General features: G+C 43.6%; 1 protein-coding gene across 1 annotated transcript in view; it reads left to right on the top strand.

Annotated features, from left to right (window-relative positions):
• The window catches only part of LOC142582436 (aldo-keto reductase family 1 member B1-like), a 64,455-nt gene extending 48,383 nt beyond the window's left edge, over positions 1-16,072 (top strand). Inside the window, exons 9-11 of the mRNA XM_075692157.1 lie at positions 5,914-5,997; positions 11,369-11,451; positions 14,338-16,072. Coding sequence (XP_075548272.1) covers positions 5,914-5,997; positions 11,369-11,451; positions 14,338-14,380 — 210 coding nt within the window. The 3' untranslated portion in view covers positions 14,381-16,072. The remainder of the gene's footprint in view (positions 1-5,913; positions 5,998-11,368; positions 11,452-14,337) is intronic.
• The last annotated feature ends 4,494 nt before the right edge of the window (positions 16,073-20,566 follow it).

Here is a 20,566-nt window from a genome sequence, read left to right as displayed (position 1 = left end):
GCCAAAACCACTATCTGATTATGACGCATGGCGTAGTGGGGGACTCTGGAAATTTGCGCCACCTGGGGGTTCTTTAACGTGCTCCTAAATCTAAGTACATGGGTGTTTTCGCACTTCGCCCCCGTCAGAAACCCATGAACACATGCACAAGAGTTATTAACATACCTCTGGGTGACAGTGTTGCAGCAGCCTTTATTTAAGCGGAGGTGTGGATAAAAAACTGCATTATTCTTAAAAATATTTGCTTTTGAACTTTCTCTTGCAAAATTAATGTTGGATGTTCCTTGTTTTTGCATCAGTTTTTAAGGCGAATTTCACAGCAGAAGTTGGTTAATACACTTCAACATCTCTACGAATACAAAGTCAATTCATATGCATGGAAATAAACACAGTAGAAATGACTAAGAAGACATTGACAAACATGCAAAGAGAGAAAGAGAAAAATTTATTTACAGAAAGAGAAAACTACAAAGTGCCATATACATTCGAAACCACAAACCTCCCCAATAGGAAAACATTAATAATTTGCTATGAGTAGGGTACGAAGGACGTAAACACGTGCAAGCCCAGTTGACAAATCATCTGTATTGGCACATGTCTTCCAGTAGAGTACACACACGTGCACAAAATGCGCATGTAGGTGGAAGCAGTCAGTCTCGACGTGGTATATATGAACATCTGTAAATTTGGAGTCTTGTGAAGATATGAACACTGGCCGGAAAATTTGCCAGACGTTTGCTTGGCAGACTTTGTTGCGCACATGTGCACCTACAGGAAACGGCGCGAGCAAGCTGTGATTCGGTACCACTTCTACTTCATCGACGACATAATGAACTGCAAGTGTGGAACAGTCACGCTCTTTCTTCCTTTCTGTTGCAAAGTAGACATTCTAGACATCAATGCTTTTGAGCATATGTACACGGAACACCAGGATGTGTTGTTGCTAAAAAATTCTGATTATGCAGCAAGCTCAACCTCCAGCAACTGCATCACTTCTGCCTCCACATGTGCACAGATTATGCCCATGACACTAAACGCCCTCTACGGAGGTCAAACGACCTGCAACGTGTTCCTTTGTTTGACCAAAATGATGAAGAAGATTTGCTAGGAGCCCCAAATGCTAACCTTGTTGCAGCGTCAGGCTATTGCACCAACGCCTGCTCACGTCAGAATGTAATGACCAGTGATGCCTACAGAAAAATGATGTGCCTCACAAAGAACAGTTAGAGGTTGTTTGTGAGGACCTCCACCGCCTCACAATGCGAAATTCCGAGCCACTGTGAATCTTCCTGACTAGTGTTGCAGATTGTAGCAAGACCTTTATTCTGCACCTTGTCATGGACGCGTACAACTGCTGCATAAACACTTTCTCCATGTGAACGCACGATGCGTACGTCACATGTGCCACAACAGGCAAGCCAGAGGTTGTGATGGAGGGACTCACTGTGCACACTGCCTTCAAGGTGATCATGCACGCTGATGGGGGCTTGCGTGACAGCGACCTAACTTCTTCCATATAGCTTTAGGAACATCAAGTGCGTCATAGTGCATATAGTTGCTCTGATGAGCAGTGACACTCTTGCGCGTGTCGACGGCCACTTGCGAAAGATTACCGGCCATTAGAAGGACCGTTTCGGCAGCTTGGACTTCATCCTGTGCAGCGACTTGCGGCAGCTGCCCCCTGTCCTGGCCAGTAATGTCTACAAATGCAGCAGAACATGTGATAACGTCTTCAACGATGAGGTTACTTGGCGTCACCTCTCCTACTTCCCGATTCTGCAAGTAATCCGCCAAAGAGACACCATGTCCTCATCACCCTGTCAAAAAACTGCAATGGTCATGCACTCAGGAAGATAGAAGTCGAAAGGTTTGAGGTCTATTTCATCTTCAAATACGGCGCAAAGTGCCACTGTCTTCGTGGCATCAGAAAATACAACCCTAACAAGGGCACCAAGGCATACAACACACAGGGAGCCATCCAAGACGTGCATGGCATTCATGAGGGCAATGCGGATGACACCATCATCAACTACTGCAGCGGTGCCTACTGCGAGAGTGCTAAGTGTTGGCTCGACTTGCTTGTCACTGCTGAGGCAGGTAACGTGCCACAAAAAGTTGTTCTGGGCTTAAGAAAACCGTACATGCTTACCCTTAACATTGACGTTTTCAATGGCTTGGTTAATGGAGTGATGGATAACCTCAAGTATGTGCAGCTTGATGAAATAGGCCTTCCCAAATGTCCTTGGCTGAAGTTTGACTCTCAAGCAACCGGCAAGACCACTCATTTCTAGTCAAAATCCATACATCAGGTAGCTGGCCCTATCGTTCCTGTCGATTGTGTTCCCATTAAACTGCATACTGCCGCTGTGACGTTGGAAAGGAATACGGGTGTGTGCTGCTGTCGCAAGCAGTTCTCTGTGATGCAAGCGAGTGCTGTCACATGCGCAAATCACCGGGCGGAACATAGAGTGAGGTGGTCTACAATTATCATAATTGCCGTCCACAGAAGTTCATTTACATTGCCTTAAGCCGAACCACTAATCTGGATGGATTATGTCTCACTAACACAGAAGAAGACTTTGCCTTTTACCACGGAAGGGAAAACCTGGATTGTGCCTTGTCTGAGGAATTTCATCGGCTACAAACCATTGGCTAAACATGGTCACTGCTACGTGCCTTGTTCGAGAAACCCCGAACCTGAGCTTTATGCTTCATCAACGTACAGTCGTTGCCATACACGCCTTTGACATCTCGCACGATCAAGTCATCTGTCAGGCGCCACTCCTCTGTCTCTGTGAAACCTGGACAGTGGGCTTGCCTGGTTACAAGTGCATTAATTAACATCGCCAAACGACATGATCACTGAGCTGCTGGAGTCACCGTTTATGAGCGTTTACACAGAACTATGCTCTTAAGGCAAGGAGTTCCCTACCAGCTCACCTCACTGCCCCAGATGAGTTGTGGCAACACATGTGCCATGAAGACCTCTGAGGGGGTGTTAGTCGCAGTGGTGTGCCTCTCACCTGTAACCTCCCAGACCAACATTACTAACTTCATGCTGCCTAACTTTTGTGGTGTGCCTGGAGGATGCACCGGTGCTCGTTACTGGAGACTTCAACGTTAACATCCTCCGATGCGAAAACAGTTGGCTCGTTGCATTCTTTCATGCCGAACTAGGACTTTGCCTGCTATCAAATGTTACACAATCCTAATACATGTAACAACACATGTTTTAAACCTCATCTTCAGAAAGGGTGTTGCCTCCCAAGTGCACTGCATGCTGTTTCCCACATACTTCAGTGACCACAAGGTGGTTCTGATAGGCATCAAGTGAACTCTGTTCAAGCGTGTATTTGGCCGCATGACACCACGTATGCGTGTTTACTTAGTAAGCCTATATTTAGTGCACTTTATACGCTTTATAGTGCTACTCAACAATAGACCATATTCACACTGTCAATCAAGTGATAGAGAAATGTGCAGAATATAACCAACCCTTATATATAGCTTTCATTGATTACGAGAAAGCGTTTGATTCAGTCGAAACCTCAGCAGTCATGGAGGCATTACGGAATCAGGGTGTAGATGAGCCATATGTAAAAATACTGGAAGATATCTATAGCGGATCCACAGCCACCGTAGTCCTCCACAAAGAAAGCAACAAAATCCCAATAAAGAAAGGCGTCAGACAGGGAGATACGATCTCTCCAATGCTATTCACAGCATGTTTACAGGAGGTATTCAGAGACCTGGAGTGGGAAGAATTGGGGATAAAAGTTGATGGAGAATACCTTAGTAACTTGCGATTCGCTGATGATATTGCCTTGCTTAGTAACTCAGGAGACCAATTGCAATGCATGCTCACTGACCTGGAGAGGCAAAGCAGAAGGGTGGGTCTGAAAATTAATTTGCAGAAAACTAAAGTATTGTTTTACAGTCTCGGAAGAGAACAGCAGTTTACGATAGGTAGCGAAGCACTGGAAGTGGTAAGGGAATACATCTACTTAGGGCAGGTAGTGACCACGGATCCGGATCATGAGACTGAAATAACCAGAAGAATAAGAATGGGCTGGGGTGCGTTTGGCAGGCATTCTCAAATCATGAACAGCAGGTTGCCACTATCCCTCAAAAGGAAAGTGTATAACAGCTGTGTGTTACCAGTACTCACATATGGGGCAGAAACCTGGAGGCTTACGAAAAGGGTTCTGCTGAAATTGAGGACGACGCAACGAGCTATGGAAAGAAGAATGATGGGTGTAACGTTAAGGGATAAGAAAAGAGCAGATTGGGTGAGGCAACAAACGCGGGTAAACGACATCTTAGTTGAAATCAAGAAAAAGAAATGGGCATGGGCAGGACATGTAATGAGGAGGGAAGATAACCGATGGTCATTAAGGGTTACGGACTGGATTCCAAGGGATGGGAAGCGTAGCAGGGGGCGGCAGAAAGTTAGGTGGGCGGATGAAATTAAGACGTTTGCAGGGACAACATGGCCACAATTAGTGCATGACCGGGGTAGTTGGAGAAGTATGGGAGAGGCCTTTGCCCTGCAGTGGGCGTAACTAGGCTGATGATGATGATGATGATGATGATACAGCCAATAAAATACGAACATTACTTCGTGTGTGATTAGTGTGATAGCAACTATACGGACACTCCAGGTGCACGGCTGATCACCTGCGCACCAAGTGTAGCACATTGTGTGATTTGCTGCGGGTGCGATGGCGGCCACATTGGAGTGACAACAAGCTGAGTACACTGCTTGCCTGGTGCCTCTATGTATGCTGTCTTCCTCCGCACCCGACAGTGAAGGTGACGTGAGCTGCTGTGCTTTGAATGTGTGGCACAGTTGAAATGGTGAAGGGAATGGCAGCACGGTACGTTTATACGCTTTGGGAGAGCACGCACTGCCCACGGCCGGTGCTCCTCATCATGACAGCATTCTAACCACACCTTGTTGCTGTCATTGAGTTCACTCTGTTCATGTGTGTCTGAGAATGCCACACAATGTGTCTTTAGTTAGACAGCTATTGTCTAGTGCAATTCATACTGCTGCTAAACCTACAAGCATTCTTTATTTTTTTCAATTTATTTTTTCACGAATAGCGTGTAACCGGAAATAACACACAAGAAAAAAGATTGACAGGTACTGACTCCCAAGTACTTTTATTGATAATCAAACTCATATTTATATGCATGCCTCGTGGGCTGACATCATGCATGAAAAACACGTCAGCAAGAAGGAATAAAAACGATCAAACTAAAAAGGATCGAACGTCTACGATTAGGCGTTGTTCATAAAATATGCATAACCAACTCTCTCAAATTCACACGTTCCAATGAGCCTTACTTCAGGTAATACATATATTCTGGTATGTGTCTATCACATTCATTGTTTCGCCCTTTGGGTGAAACTGTGACGTTTTGTAACACAACTTGCATTGGTCATTGTAGTACTGCACTTGACGTAAAACGCACTCGATGGTTAAATAGAGATTTATCGATTATAAGTTGTGTGCAGTCATACAAATGTATGTGTAAACAGATGCCCACAGAAGGCACATTCTCACTCCGAGTTATTATTGCAGCTCAAAGCTACAATTTGAAGTGAAAGCATTGTAGCTGCTGGGCTTAGTTTTTCTTTTTCTTTCCTTTCATTCGTTTTCTTCTGGACTCCTATCAGTGGCCAGAAGGTGTGGCGCTCTGCTGACCAGCACAAACTTGTGGGTTATGTATTAGGACTTAAAAGCCATATTTCAGTAGGGGCACTGTGTTTATGTACTAAGATTTCAATGCACATAAATGGCCACCTGATTGCAAATAATCTGTAGCCCTCCACTATAGGACCCCGAACCGTAGGTACAGTTCTGTGATGTTCTTTTGATTTCAAAATAAGTTTCTTTGATTTCTCAGGTTTTGATTCGTTATCAAGTTGAAAGAGGAGTTATCGTCATACCAAAAAGTGTCACAAAGGAGAGGATCATTGCAAACTTTGATGTAAGTATATTTTATCTTCTACACAGCTGTATTGCCAGTTAGAAAAAAAGGAACAATAAAAGAGGCCTTTCTTTGGGGAAAGCAAGTTATTGCCTTGCTGAGAGTTGATTTCTTAACACAGGTCAGACCTGTATAGTTATGCTTTCTCTTCCAACTTGAGCTTTGTTGTGTAATCTACATTTATTTAGAATTGAGCCCATTTGTGGCTGCCATACTTTTAAAATTCTGCACATTATACCGATGAGTTGCTAGCATCTTGTTAGAATATGCGGCGGTAGACAATATAGAATGAGCTTACAAAAGGCACTCTGCAACATTTTTTTAAATGGTGAATAAACTTGCTTTGTGGCTATAACAAAGCTTTCACGAACATTTCAGCCTAATATTATTCTTGTACATGCAGCAAGTGCCTACAACTTCATTCAAAGAAAACAAGAGACATGATCAACACTGACAGTCAATAAACTTTGTCATGTCGTCTATTGTATAAAAACAAAGCGTACCCTATACTTTTAGTTTAACCAACTTCTCAGTAGATTGCAGGACCACTCTATGAACATTTCAGGTACACAAATCATCTTCAAGGTGATCATGCACGCTGATAGGGGCTTGCGTGACAGTGACCTAACTCCTTCCATATAGCTTTAGGAACATCAAGTGCGTCATAGTGCATATAGTTGCTCTGATGAGCAGTGACACTCTTGCGTGTGTCGACGGCCACTTGCATGGCAGTTAAAGGGTTAAAGCAATCATATATCTGATAGAAATCTTATTGCTGATAGTGTTGCAACTCCACCTAGTAGTGAAAAATAAATGGTACCACTTTGCTGATACTGTGGCCTCTGAGATCAGGAAGTGCTATGGAGGGCCATGCCACAATTTTTCAGCCGTGGCAATACGTAAGGTTGATGTGGTGTTGGGCACAGCATGTCGCGCATCATTATAGGCAGACTTTAATATTGAATCTTGTATTAATACAAAGCCTGGTAAGTTCTCGGCTGCAATTAATTTAGATGAATTTCACACCTATGGTTGTGCCACATTATAATCTCTGTCATGTGTGTCTAAGTTGAATGCTGTCATCACTCAGCTATAAACATTTTGCTTCCTCAAACACTAATTTTGCAGAAAATAAGAGATGTTCCGTAACCTTTTGCTGCTGCACATAAGTACTACTGCAAAGCCATATAATTTTGTTGTCCACTCTCCTGATATAGGCACATTGGGCATACTTGCAGCTACTGGCCACTGAATTTCAGTTTTTCCATCTTGAGACATCAGGCTCAACTGGCCTATGGCCTTCACATGCCTAGTTTTGTATACTCTTTTCAGTTCTCAAAGTTCAAAGGCGTGAAGTACTAGAAACAATCACTTTCAGTTCTCTCATCCAGCTTCAGATCCTTGTCAGAGCATATAATAGCTCTGTTACTAAAAGCTGCACTGGCGTTATCATTGTGGCAACTTGCTACTAGAGGAAGTCATTTTTCAAGCATTTGTTGCTGGAAGGATGCATTAAACCACTGGTCTCTGATATTTTTGCTGGGGAGTTTTTAACTATTGCCATTTATCTTAATCTTCAGCACTTCAAAGGTTAAGCAGCGGCATTTCGAGGTACATCTAATCCCTCAAGAATGCTATATTGGGGTGGGAACTTGGCTGCAGGCCGACGAACTCCCACAATAAGTGGTGAATCGTCGGGCTGGTACTAGCATCCAGGTCAACCATATCAGTGCCAGTGGTCTCATTCTCGTCGTTGGGGCAGTTTTGGTTGGGTGGCCTTCTGCTTCTGATTTTCATGCTCCACATGGCGAGGATGTCCTCTGTATAAACCGCTGAGTAAACAAAAATAAAATTTGAAGTTTACTGAAGCTATAATGGAGTCATGGTGAATTGAGAGACCTAAATATTTTATCACTGAGCGTCTGCCATTTGACACACGTGTGCTGGCTACCACTCCAACTTAGTTTGAGAGGCAGAATGGTCTGCATTCTTTTAAAATTAGCCTTAGTTGATTTCCTGTCATTGTGCAAAACAGGTGAAGGGGGTTGTGTTTTTTTTGAAAGTTTGTTTTAACATTCCTGCATGACATTGAGTTGCATTTTTCAGTATTATATATAGTTGGCCTTTATATTTCTTGTACAGTATTTGGCATAATTAAAAGTGCCATAGGATACAGAAACTCCTCCTATACCTAGTGATGAGGTCAGAAGATCCTTGGAAAGACATGAAACGGCGAAGAGCGGCAGGAGACCATCGAATAACAGTCGATTTAATCAAAGATGGAGGAGACGTAATGCTTGGAAGACTGGCCGCTGTCTATACGTAGTGTCAATCGACTGCAAGGGTCCTAGAAAACTGGAAAAATGCAAACATTATACTAATCCACAAAAAAGGGGGACGTTAAAGAATTGAAAAATTATAGGCCCATTAGCTTACTCTCTGTATTACATAAGATATTCACCAAGATATTCTCGAATAGAATAAGGGCAACATTGGACTTTAGGTAACCAAGGGAACAGGCAGGTTTCAGGAAGGGATACGCAATGGAACACATCCATGTCATCAATCAGGTAATCGGGAAATCTGCAGAGTACGATCAGCCTCTCTATATGGCTTTCATAGATTACACAAATGTATTTGATTCAGTAGAGACACCAGCAGCCATAGAGGTATTGCGTAATCAAGGAGTACAGGCCGCTTACTTAAATAGCTCGGAAAATATCTACAGAGATTCCATAGCTGCCTTAATTCTACACAAGAAAAGTAGGAAGATACCTATAAAGAAAGAGGTCAGACAGGGAGACACAATCTCTCCAATGCTATTCACTGCGTGATGTAGGGGTTGGCAAGTCGTAGGGAGGAACTTGAGAGGACAGGACTAGGCGAGCAGGATTTATTTACAGATATTTACATTAGAACAAGGGATACATTCGGCAGTCTAGCATGACTCCCAAATGGAGCACGCAAGACGAAGCATACAGCATGCGAGCACGGAGCTCCAAACACACTGCTTCTCGTGCACGAGCACGACCACGAGCACGATCACAGAGTACGATGAAGAGTACACCCTAGCAGCCGACAACCAGCTGCTTATAAACACTCCGTGCTCCCTAGATCCCTAGGTGAGGGAAACGGCAGTTCACCGCCAATTCGTAGCGTCCAACGTCATCGAACTTGACCCGCCTTTTTGGAGGAGGAGGGCTCACACACACACGTACGCACTTTGGATTCCCAGAACCCGAGTTGAGCGCGTCCTTGTAGCTACGTGGTCACGCCTGACCCCAGCCGGCGCTTCTAAATTTCAGAGCTGCCTTTCTCCTGTAGTCGCCACGAGTGTCAGCAGACTTCGACGAATCCTGGGGCCCGAGGAAAACGTACCGCAAAGCACTCTTTTGTTAGCGAAGCTCTTCTTGCTGCAAAGAGACCATGAAGACCCGGCAAATCAACCAACATTACACGGGGTGCCAAACGTGGCCAGCCCTGCTGCCGTCGCCGATTCTCCGAACGAGGCGCATGGTGGATTAACGCTGCCGTAGTCTCCAGTTTTCCGAAGGAAGTTCATGGTTGGTTAGCGCTGTCGTCCTCGCCGGTTCTCTGAAGGGCGCCACCACCGCGGGTCGATCGAAGCACGTGCAGCGGGCTGAAGTAGCTTTGCAGAGCAGTACCCCTGCAGGCCGATCCTAACAAAGCTTGGAAGAAGTGTTCGAGCTATTAAACTGGGAAGGCTAAGGAGTAAGGATCGACGACGAACAACTCAGGAACCTTCGGTTTGCCAATGACATTGTTCTATTCAGCAATACTGCACACGATTTACAACAAATGATTGAGGACCTTAACAGAGAGAGTGTAAGAGTAAGGTTGAAGATTAATATGCAGAAGACAAAGATAATGATGAATAACTGGGCAAGGGAACAAGAGTTCAGGATCGCCAGTCAGCTTCTAGAGTCTGTGAAGGAGTACGTTTACCAAGGACAATTAATCACAGAGAACCAGGATCATGAGACGGAAATTCATAGAGGAATAAAAATGGGTTGGATCGCATACGGCAGACATTGTCAGATGCTGACTGGAAGCTTACCATTATCATTCAAAAGGAAGGTGTACAATCAGTGCATTTTACCGGTGCTGACATATGGGGCAGACACTTTGAGACTGACAAAGAAGCTTGAGAATAAGTTAAGGACCGCACTAAGAGCGATGGAACGAAGATTGCTGGGCAGAATGTTAAGAGACAGAAAGAGAGGGGTTTCGATCAGAGAGCAAACGGGTATAGCTGATATTCTAATTGACATTAAGAGAAAAAAAATGGGGCTGGGCAAGTTATGTAATGCACAGGTTAGATAACCGTTGGACCATCGGAGTTACAGAATGAGTACCAAGAGAAGGGAAGTGCAGTAGGGGATGGCAGAAGACTACATGGGGCGATAAAATTAGGAAATTCGCTGGTGCTGGTTAGAGTCGGTTGGCGCCGGACAGGGGTAATTGGAGATCGCAGGGAGAGGCGTTCGTACTGCAGTGGACATAGAATAGGCTGATGATGATGATGATTATAGTTTAAATGTTTGCATCTGTATATACATTTAAATCTGCATAGAGTGCAGTTACCGGCTGATTTTATGGCACCTCCGATATTATTGTATATATTTCCTCAAAAATAATGTTCGTTTATATAGGCGGTTTCAAATGCATATATGCTTTTCAAATTATCAACTTTTCGAAAGCTGCAGCAATTCACAATTTCTAGCCATGTTGAGCAAAATAAGCTTTTTCATGATAATCATTGTAATATATTGTCACATGGAAAACCCTGAAGAAAAAGTCAGTATTTCTTCATGGTGAATGGGACTTCAAAACGAAACAGTATCACAGTGTTAATTTTTACAGCCCTACATTTATTATTCCAGGTGTGTCTTAGCTCAATATCTTCAATAAGTACGGGGCCAGCTGATCATTGCCTAATGAGCGGGCTTATTTCACAGTATAAATACATATTTTTGTCTTAATAATTCTGACATGGAGGAGAGTGTCAAATATTGGCTTTGGTCGTGTAACTTCATATTAAATGTAGTTTATATATGGCTATAGATAATATGTTGTTATTCAAACAGTTATTCAATAATTCAAATGAATATCTGTGGTTCCAAGAAGATGAGTTAGTGTGAACCTGCATGACCTGCATGCATCCATGTTCTTCTACTGTTTGTGCTATCTTGTATTTTTTATGTTTGTCATTTCAGATTTTATGACATGGGTTGTGGGTTATCTTCCATTTAGATCTTCGCCAATACAATGCAGTGACAAGTTGTTTCAAGCAGGTGTCTATAGCTGTGGCATGGTGCTTTGCACCATCCATCTTTTTCTTAACATACAGATTTTTGACTTCAACCTTACTCCTGAAGAGATGAAAACAATCGATAGCTGCAACAGGAACTTCCGATATGTTCTTGTGACCTGGTAAGGAAAAACAAACAGCTTTCATTTGTGCATGCATAATACATTCTCAGTATACCGTATTTCTAGTGGCTAAATATATACCATGGTTATGGGCCTTTCATTAGGTAGAAATATCTCTGTGTGTTGAGATTATCAAGCACGTGAGTCAGCTGTGAAGTTGCTATGTTCCCTGACAACATGTCAGGTGCAAAAAATGGCCAACAGTTAGATGAGGCTTACGGCCAAAATTGCTGTGAAATAATGTGTGGCCAAGCAAATCATTCAAGAGCCGCCTCTAGTTTTTGGTAGGAGATATTAATGAAAAAGTTATGGGAGGCCAGCTAGCTTGGCGAACTATCTCTTGCATCCAAGTGCCTGTGGTACTTTCCAGTCGAAGCATAACTATAGTCTTCCAACAGAATAACCAAAAGCTGGGTGAGTTAATTGGTGCCTATTCATATTCATATTTTGGGTAGTGCACAAAACACATTTACAAAAGGAAAACACTGGATTGTGGGGTTTTACATGTCAAAATCCTTATTTGATTATGGGGCGCATGTATGTCAACTAGACCCCACAAGTGCAAACTCTCAACTGGTAATTTTATTGAACAAACATTAATTAAGGAGATGCTTGTGTCGGTATACCATCCATTTAGTTGACTGAAAAAGAATTCGCCTATCTTTGCAGCATGTGTCACGAAATTGATTGACTTCAATCTTTAGGTTATTTCTTGTTTGTCATAGTGTCTGTTTCATCACTAGGTGGTGCTTGTATGGTTTTTAAATGGGTTCCTTAAATTATTTAAATCTGAAAATAAAGGGGAAGCGGAATGCAGCAATAATGAAACACAGAGCACTTTCAATAAATATGAGGAGGTGCGTGGAATCTGTAAATGAATAATGCTGCCAACTTTAACATTCGCAAATGCCGTTCTGTGATAAAAATTGGATATCTTGTTGGGGTTGGAAGTCAACTAAATATCAGTAAGCCATTTAGCTTTGGGAGCCCACAGTAAAACCACAAATGAGGCAGCGCAGGCTGATATGGGTTGGGTCTCTCTTGAAATCAGAGAAAGGCGGAGCCAAATTAGTTTTGAAGAAAGGCTCAGGAACATGTATGAAAATAAAGGGACGGCTAAAGTTCACAAGTATAGTACCTGAAAAGTGTGGACACAGAATGCAGGAAGAGGTCAAGAAAGTTGGCAACCAAGTACAGGGTAATACAAGTGTAAGTAGACAACCAGGAATCATCAAAAAGAAAGTGAGAGAAACAGAGACAGTGAATTGAATGCATGGAATGGAAACAAAAAGGACCATGGAGATTTAGAAGAATGGGAAGAAATTAGAAGTTAAAATCTGTACTGTAACACAATGGTCAGTGCTTTGCTATTTGAGGCTCGAGCTGGTTTCCTAAGGACAAAAAAATACCGGAGCAAATATTCGCAGCAAGATGACGTGTGGGTCTGCTGCAGCAAAAATCCGGAAACCGCTCAGCACATCCAAATGGAATGCGAAGGTATTCACCCAGTGAGACCCGTACTTAACATACACCTTCCACAAGTGCTTGGATTTAAAGTGGCAGAAGCACCAATTGGTCATCAAACGAGATAAACAAGAGATGTTCAGGACATTTATTGGAAAAAAGCAGCGACAAGGTTGATACGACCGGATGTGTTACAGGAATAGGTAGCAGTACCAGGTAGAGGGAGAAGTTTTGAGGAAGAGAAAAAAGATTAAGGAGATGTATACAAAAATGCTAGAATCAAAAGCATGTATAGCATACCTGGTTAACACGAGCAGGTTAGGTGACTATTTGTCACTGCCAAATTTCCAAGGGGATTCTCCTAAATCATCATCATCAGCAGCAGCATCATCATCAAGTTCTCTACTGCAAATCAATCACAATGGAGGTCTGGTGGCGGAAAAGTAAGGATGCCACAAACAACAAAGGCGTACAAAAAACAAAGTGCCCAATAATGGTTCAGAAAGTTTTATACTGGACATTTTGTATCTGTTAAAGACAAAAAGATAGGTGAGACATTAGGCAAAATATGAAAAAGATCTCGAGCTTGGTGGCACAACCCACCAGCGCGTTTCAAATGGGAAGCTCATAGCATCCGTCCGTCCGTCCAATAAAATTGCCAATTGAGATTTTGCGCCCGTGTCGTCTAGTCCTTTCTTTTGGTGTTTCATGTGCAACTCAAAGTATAAGTATTTCTAGCCTTCAAGGCAGAATTTTTGGGGATAGAATATCTTTTTTCTGTGTTCCTAGTGAGCTACTTGCTGCAGCACATAGGAATCAGACTTGTGCTAGCTTGCTGCTGCTGTTGCTTTTGTTACTGTTAAAATTGCATGGCCCAGAATTTGAATACTTTGTACGCAGCTACTCACTCAAGGTATTCATGGAATAATGTTGTGGAAAAAATATCTTAATTGCGAAGTGAAGGATCATATCTAGGGATGATATAGCATCTTTACCAATATTATGGACATACTGGACTAGAATCCTTCAATATTCTTTGTGCCCTATGCATATTCACACTCCAGAGCCATGTTATGGTACATTTGTATTTTAACTGAATTATCTAATCTGCGACAGTCTGCAAAACACTTATGTACAGATTAGGTGCACGTTATAGAACTCTCGGTGGTCAGAATAATCCAGAGTTCTCCACTACAGTGTGCTTCATAATCAGATTGTGGTTTTCGCACCTAAAACACGACAATTCCTTTTCTTAATCATGTGATAAATTCATCAATGTAAAGTAGTCAGATTGACGTCGTTTTCCTTCACTGTTTAAATAGCTTGCTAACAAACTCTGGTACATTTAACGTCGTTTGGTCTGGCTGTCATGTATAAATGTATTTGCATGTTGTACATTGATGACCTGCTTTTCTCTTACAGGTCAGTTAAGCACAAGTACTACCCTTTTCATGACACAGCATAAAATTGCAGCACTGCCCTGCGCTGTTTTTCATGACACCAACTCACATGTAGGTAGCAGTGCTTGGCTATTTAGAACTAGTTTTATTTGGAAGCACATATATGCAGGGACTCTATCAGAGTTCTGACTATGACTCCAAACAAAGCTTCAAATTTTTTTGTGACCACTACAAGCAAACATCTAAATTACTGGGTTCCTCATATCATTACACAATAGGAGCCTCATTTACTCTGTGGATGTTATTGCAGTGACTATAATTACATGATAATGAGCTTTTCAGAGTGCAGCTCTTAATAGTCCGTTCCTACGGTGAACGTCGGCATAACCGAGCGAAAGAGCGCCGCGAAGAATGAAAGTGAACACGGAGCACAGTGGTAGATGAAAGAAAGGCCATAGCAAAGAGAGGAAGAGGAAAGCGCAGGAGGAGGGTGCAGTGGAATCATAAGGTGGAAAGCAGAGAAGCAGAGGGGAGACAGCCTACGCATGCACTGAGTTGCCAGCAGCTAAGGCATCCGCAGCTGTGTGGGCGATCTCATGTGCGCTTCCGAGTTGGAGGGGAGGGGGCGCAGGGGTCTGTGAGGTGGGGAGGGTTACGCTCGCTCGCAGCGTCTGCTCCTGAGATCTGTCCACGGTACCACCATGTGTGATGGGGATCACTACTCCTGCAAAGAGCGATGGCAAGCGGCTACGAGTAAGGCTCGATGTGACGCTTCCTTGGGTGTTGTCGCCGCTGACACTGGTGCCACGACCTCCCTGCGATGAAGGGCCACTCTCGTCATTGGTGGAACGAAAGCGTGAGAAAAACTTCGCAGTGGTGCACAAGATGGGCTGTGCGGAAACGATGGCTACGAGATGGTACTAGAGTAGCGTGCGTCGTCTGCTGTGAATCCATGGAGGAAGGAAAAATATAGGAGGGAGCATTACGTCATGCAGCCAGCCTTGGAAAGTGAACGCTCCGTGAAGCCACAGTGGTGGACCAACACGTGACCTCTTGCATTGAGATAACGGAGCAAGAATCGAGATTCGCTGAGACGTTTGGTTCCCAGTAAATATGTCAGTAGTTTTTATTCGGTGCGCGCTTGTTCAGTTGATCTGCCGTGGCTCTGCCTGCAGAGCGGGAACACTAAAACAAACTGAGCACATTGACGTGCGATTACATGTTAGGCCACCAGGTTTGGCTTCAGTCGTGTTGCGGTATACTACCTCCTATCTTTTTCCTTTCTCCATGTGCGAATCGCACCCGTGTGTCACGCATGCGCTGCATCTCGCCATCTACAGATTAGCGAGGCAGACAAGCCACACTTCGCTGCATTTGGAACGTGCCGCACGAGACAGATTGTCCGCGCCAGCAAATATATATCGCAAAATGAAAACACGTATAGAGCTGTGCTGAAATATCGAATTATGGAGTATCGCAATCGTTGATGATCTTTTTAGAACATCAAGTAAAAATAATTATGGCTTGTTATTTTGAGGCCTTCATGTTGTGCTTACGTACTAAAATTACCAATGACTGACATAATGTGTGAATCAACATCTTGAACACATTTCATTCTTAACAAAATGCAGCTACCATGAGTAGTAACAGAATTTATATCCCAGTGCACTGCATTTACCTTTACTTTTTAAAAGTTGCCTTGTCCGAGGTGTGAAAATGCTGTAATCCCCAAAAAATAAACTAATACATGCACTGTTCACATGTACTGCTTCCTTTCTGTTGCTCTTAAGCGACAATGACTAACACATACATTGGCTTATGCACAGTTTGAGTAGAGAAGCAAGCACTTTACACAAGATACAGAGGAAACCGCGTGTGACCTGAACAAAAGTAGAACGATGAGAAATATATGGCACTGTAGAGGCTGTTGAGTGCATCTTTTATGTATATGGTAAGAGGTATTTATTGCGTCTTATGTTTTTTTTTTATTGTTGTTGTTGAGGTGTCTACGGTTAGTGCCTTGTCTACTTCATTCTGTATTCTTCATTTCTGCTCTGCATTTGAGATGCAGTATGGCCATTGATGAGTAGGGCTTTGTTGCCAATATTTATACAGTGTGTCAAATAGGCAGATGGTATGGTATGCTAAAACTTTATTCTGATCCTCCGAAACGCGCGTCAGCACGTAGCGGGAAACTCCCATGTTGGTACAGTAAGGCCGAGCTTCTCTGCTGCGTCGCGGGGCCCGATGGACAGCACATACTTGTGTGCTTCAAGATCGGGGCTGCTTAGGGCAGCCTCCCGTTTTGACGACCTGACGCCGCCGCCGTCGTGTAACGTGGGGCACCACCAGAGCATGTGTTCTAAGTTAGGTACAGTCGACCAAAAAAGTTTACAGACCAAGAGATCTGACAAAAAGCTGAATATATCCTGTCTCAAAACACATGCTGTTATTCCCATTTCCAGCCTTTTGTGGCATATTCGAAGAACATTGTGATGCCCAATTTTACTGGCTGCTTTTAAAGGCTGCTCGTATATTTTGAATTTTCTGAGATACCGTGGTCCGTAAACTTTTTTAGTCGACTGTACATCTGAGCATAGTTCGGAAATATTGGTCGATTGTATCTCTGGACAGATTCTGTGTAACAGTGCGGGGTTAGGGCACGCCCACTTGGAGTAACCTGAGTGTTAAAGCCTGTGGTGTGCCTAGTTTCCTATGTGGCGGAGAATATCGTCTCCGTCCAATGTAAAAATGTTTGGTAAGTTCGTTATATGAGGAGGGAGGGTCTCAGTTGTCCATAACCTCAGCGCCGCGCCACCTGCGGAGCAGGTCCTGCTCCTGCTGTGCTGTTCCCGAGGGAGAGCACAAAAGTGAGACTCGATTTCCACCAGAGGAACCCCTCGCTCCCGCAGGATGCTCCTACCCGCTTGGGTGGTGGACATGTCTAGCGTATTGGGCGCTCTCCTGCGTGTCATTTTTTAGTTTACTGGAGAAAGGTCAAGAGTGATTATGTGGCCAAATGTGTCACATGGTGGTTGAGTGCTTATGGCAGCACCAGCAGGAAGAGAAGGACTGAAAAACGCTGGAGCAGCAATATGGCAGTCTTGCATGGAAAGCAGAGTTCTCAACACAATGCTACCTGCACAATTTTGTGAGACGGTCCGAAGCCAAAGTCTGGTAGACTGATTTGGTTATGAAAAACTATGATCACAGTGTAGTGAAGGGTCCCATTGTAAACGAAAATGGCATCAGTAATATTTACTATGAAGTACAGGTAAACCTCAATATAACGAAGTAGGTAAAATCGGCACTTTGCTTCGTTGTATCAAAATTCCATTATATTGAAATTCGACTTGTTATGCAAATAAGTACAGCCGCCGATCAATTTTTGTTACACGAAAAGTGGCCGCAGAACTTTCCAAATTATCGTGTAATCGAAAAAGCAAATTTGAATGAGAAAACAATTCATTTTGTTGAATTTGGGAGTCGGCGAAGAATGATACAGTTTCATGCTACGTCGACGATATCTTCACAGAGGCGGTACGAATTAAGCGAAGCCAGCCACGCTTTGGCGTGCACTCCGCCCCCGCGAGTGATAGCCTCGCCCGCACTGGGACGACGCTATCATGAAGAGCGCCGTTAGTGGGGAGTGATTGCTTCGTCTGTCTCCTTCCAACGGGTCACTGAAACTCGAGATTATGCAACCTTCAATACTAAACGCGTGCGAAGACAGCTTACATGATGCCACGCCGTCTCGGCACGCTCACTGTTTGCACACGCGGCAGATTACCTCTAAAGCAGGGTGCGCGGCTGCGTATGTGCTCAGCCGTGCTTACAGCGCAGCGCCAGAAAACACGACGCAATCACAGCGCCTTAAACAAGAACTATGCTTACTTTATTCATATCGAACATTATCACTTGCCAACGTGTTACGCCCATGGCTATTAAAGGTACTGTATCAGATAGCACTTAATGCACATCAATGGTTCTTTCAAGACGCGGGCATTTGTGATTGACTCTACCACATCATGTGCCTCTCATTCTTGCGTCCAAAGCATGTGTGACCCAGACCTCTGCTACTTTGTTTCAACGAAAACATATTGATAAATACTTTTACTCTTACTGTTTCATGTTCTTTTGTTTTGTTTAACTATTACCTGATAGAAAATTGTATCCTTCTTTAACTTTTTTATGCTATAATATTAACCAAGTCAAAACGGGTAGCCGGCGCCAGCAAACACTGACAACGCCTCTGTTTATTTTGATGTCAATAAAAAAAGGTTCTCAAATATAGTCTAAACTTGAGATTAGTGAAATGGCTGTCTGGTGTGCGTGGAAAGGCCATAAGGGAATTAATAATGAAAGCAGAACCTTAATAGGACACTTTTACCGAGATTGGAAACGGCAGGTGCCAGAAAAGGCCTTGATACACGGGTAGTGATGCCCCATAGCACTTCCCATACGAGCTCGTCATGTCACAACTTTTGGCGAGGTATTGCTGAGACTAAATAATTCCAAATTATTAGCGGAAACATGCATAACATTCCAAATAAACAAAGCTAGGGCAAACATAACTTTTGTTTACGTATAATGAGCAGTGTGGATCCGAAGGAGCATACATACATTTAATCCTTGGCATTACAATTATATGATTTCATCTATGCTTTGGCTGCTGAATACAAAAATGAACCTTTAACCTCTCTTTTTCTGGTAATGGTAACCTTTCTAGATTAGATGAATAAAGATATATGTTCCAAAAAGCCATCTACAACTCTAGAGTCTCATATGTACAACATTTCTATTTAGTATTCATTTACTATATATGCGAGCTGTTTGTGAGAACCTAACCAGTTTGAACTATTTATCTTTTACAAAGCAACTTTTAGCCTCACTGCAGCTATATAGGTAAATGCTGGATGGCTTGAAGGTGAACTGCAATGCTCGAGAAAAACCTTCTTGGATGGCCTCGATTGCATCATCTGATTCTAACTCTCTAGTTCGCTTATTTTTTCCAGCACTTTTCAATAGTTTTATCCATTGATATTGTAGCACTTATGCTATGCCCAATAATGATTTTTTCTAAATAAACCATGTGTGGGTTGCCACCCCATTCATTGCCTCTGAACTTGTAACTTATCGGAGATGGCAGAGTTTAATGGTTGTTGCCTTGCTTCACTTTTTTTCTGTCTTTCTTTCTCATAATTTTTTTTCAATTTGTATTCTGCTGATTCAGGAATTTATATGGTAATTGTCGGGCGTTTGTACACCTACTTTGTAGTGCAATGATATTCGTGTAATATTACTAGTGTATCTTACAATGCGCATTTTTGCTGTTTTATTGCAATAGCAATTTATGGACACTCCAGGCGCATTTCAGCAATCGGCGTCGCCGTCGCCGCGTTATTCCGGAGAATGTCCAAGTGCGATAACATCCCGACCGCGCGCTGTATGCTGTGGGCGCGAGTGAAAGCGTGCGAATATTAGCCGAGAAGGATGGTGGCTCGATTTCGCGTGCGCAAGGGTGGAAGGCGCGGGGAGTTAGCGTGCGGTCTTCCATAGCGCGCAATGCACCAGGTAGCTGCTCGAGAACTGCAGGGTCTTGTCAGCGTTGTCGCTTTGCATCGGCCTCCTGTTCCCGCAATACGGCATCCTCACGGCACGCACAATATGTGTCCACTTCTTGCTCGAGAACTGCAGGGGTTAGTCGCCGTTGTCACCTTGCGCCAGCCTCGTGTTCCCGCACTGCGTCATCCTCACACTTTGACGGGCGCATTAGTGCGCATGAACACAACTGTGTTCATTGTAGTGTACAAGTGCTGAACGCGTGTAAATATAGTCCTGGACGTCTACGGGCTAACTCAAGTTCTCCGGATTGTTAACTCACGCAGGCGCGAATGTAAGCGCGGTACAAGTATTGAAATTTTCCATGTATATGTAAATACATACAGGCGCAATAACACGGTTTGCATAGATGTTCAACCCGCGACGGTCACGAAGGTATACGGTGGCACTGCTGTGAAAGGTGACCTTTGCGCGGAACGCACTTCGCCGCCTCTCCCTGTGTGTCTGTCGCACAGTAGGCGCAGATATCGCGTGTGTGGGGCAATCTGCGCAACACAGCGCGAAAGAGACACGTGTGTTAGGAAGCCACTGGTGTTTCTGTCACAGAAAGAGTACGCCATCTTGAACAAAAACGTCGCAGTTTCGTCCGAAAGGGGAAACAACACTTGCGATAGCAAATTACTAGACAG

This window comes from Dermacentor variabilis, chromosome 1 (assembly GCF_050947875.1).
Source record: "Dermacentor variabilis isolate Ectoservices chromosome 1, ASM5094787v1, whole genome shotgun sequence".
Classification (NCBI taxonomy): domain Eukaryota; kingdom Metazoa; phylum Arthropoda; class Arachnida; order Ixodida; family Ixodidae; genus Dermacentor; species Dermacentor variabilis.
Note: the sequence above shows the minus strand (reverse complement) of the source record. Positions and strands in the feature narration are given on the sequence as shown.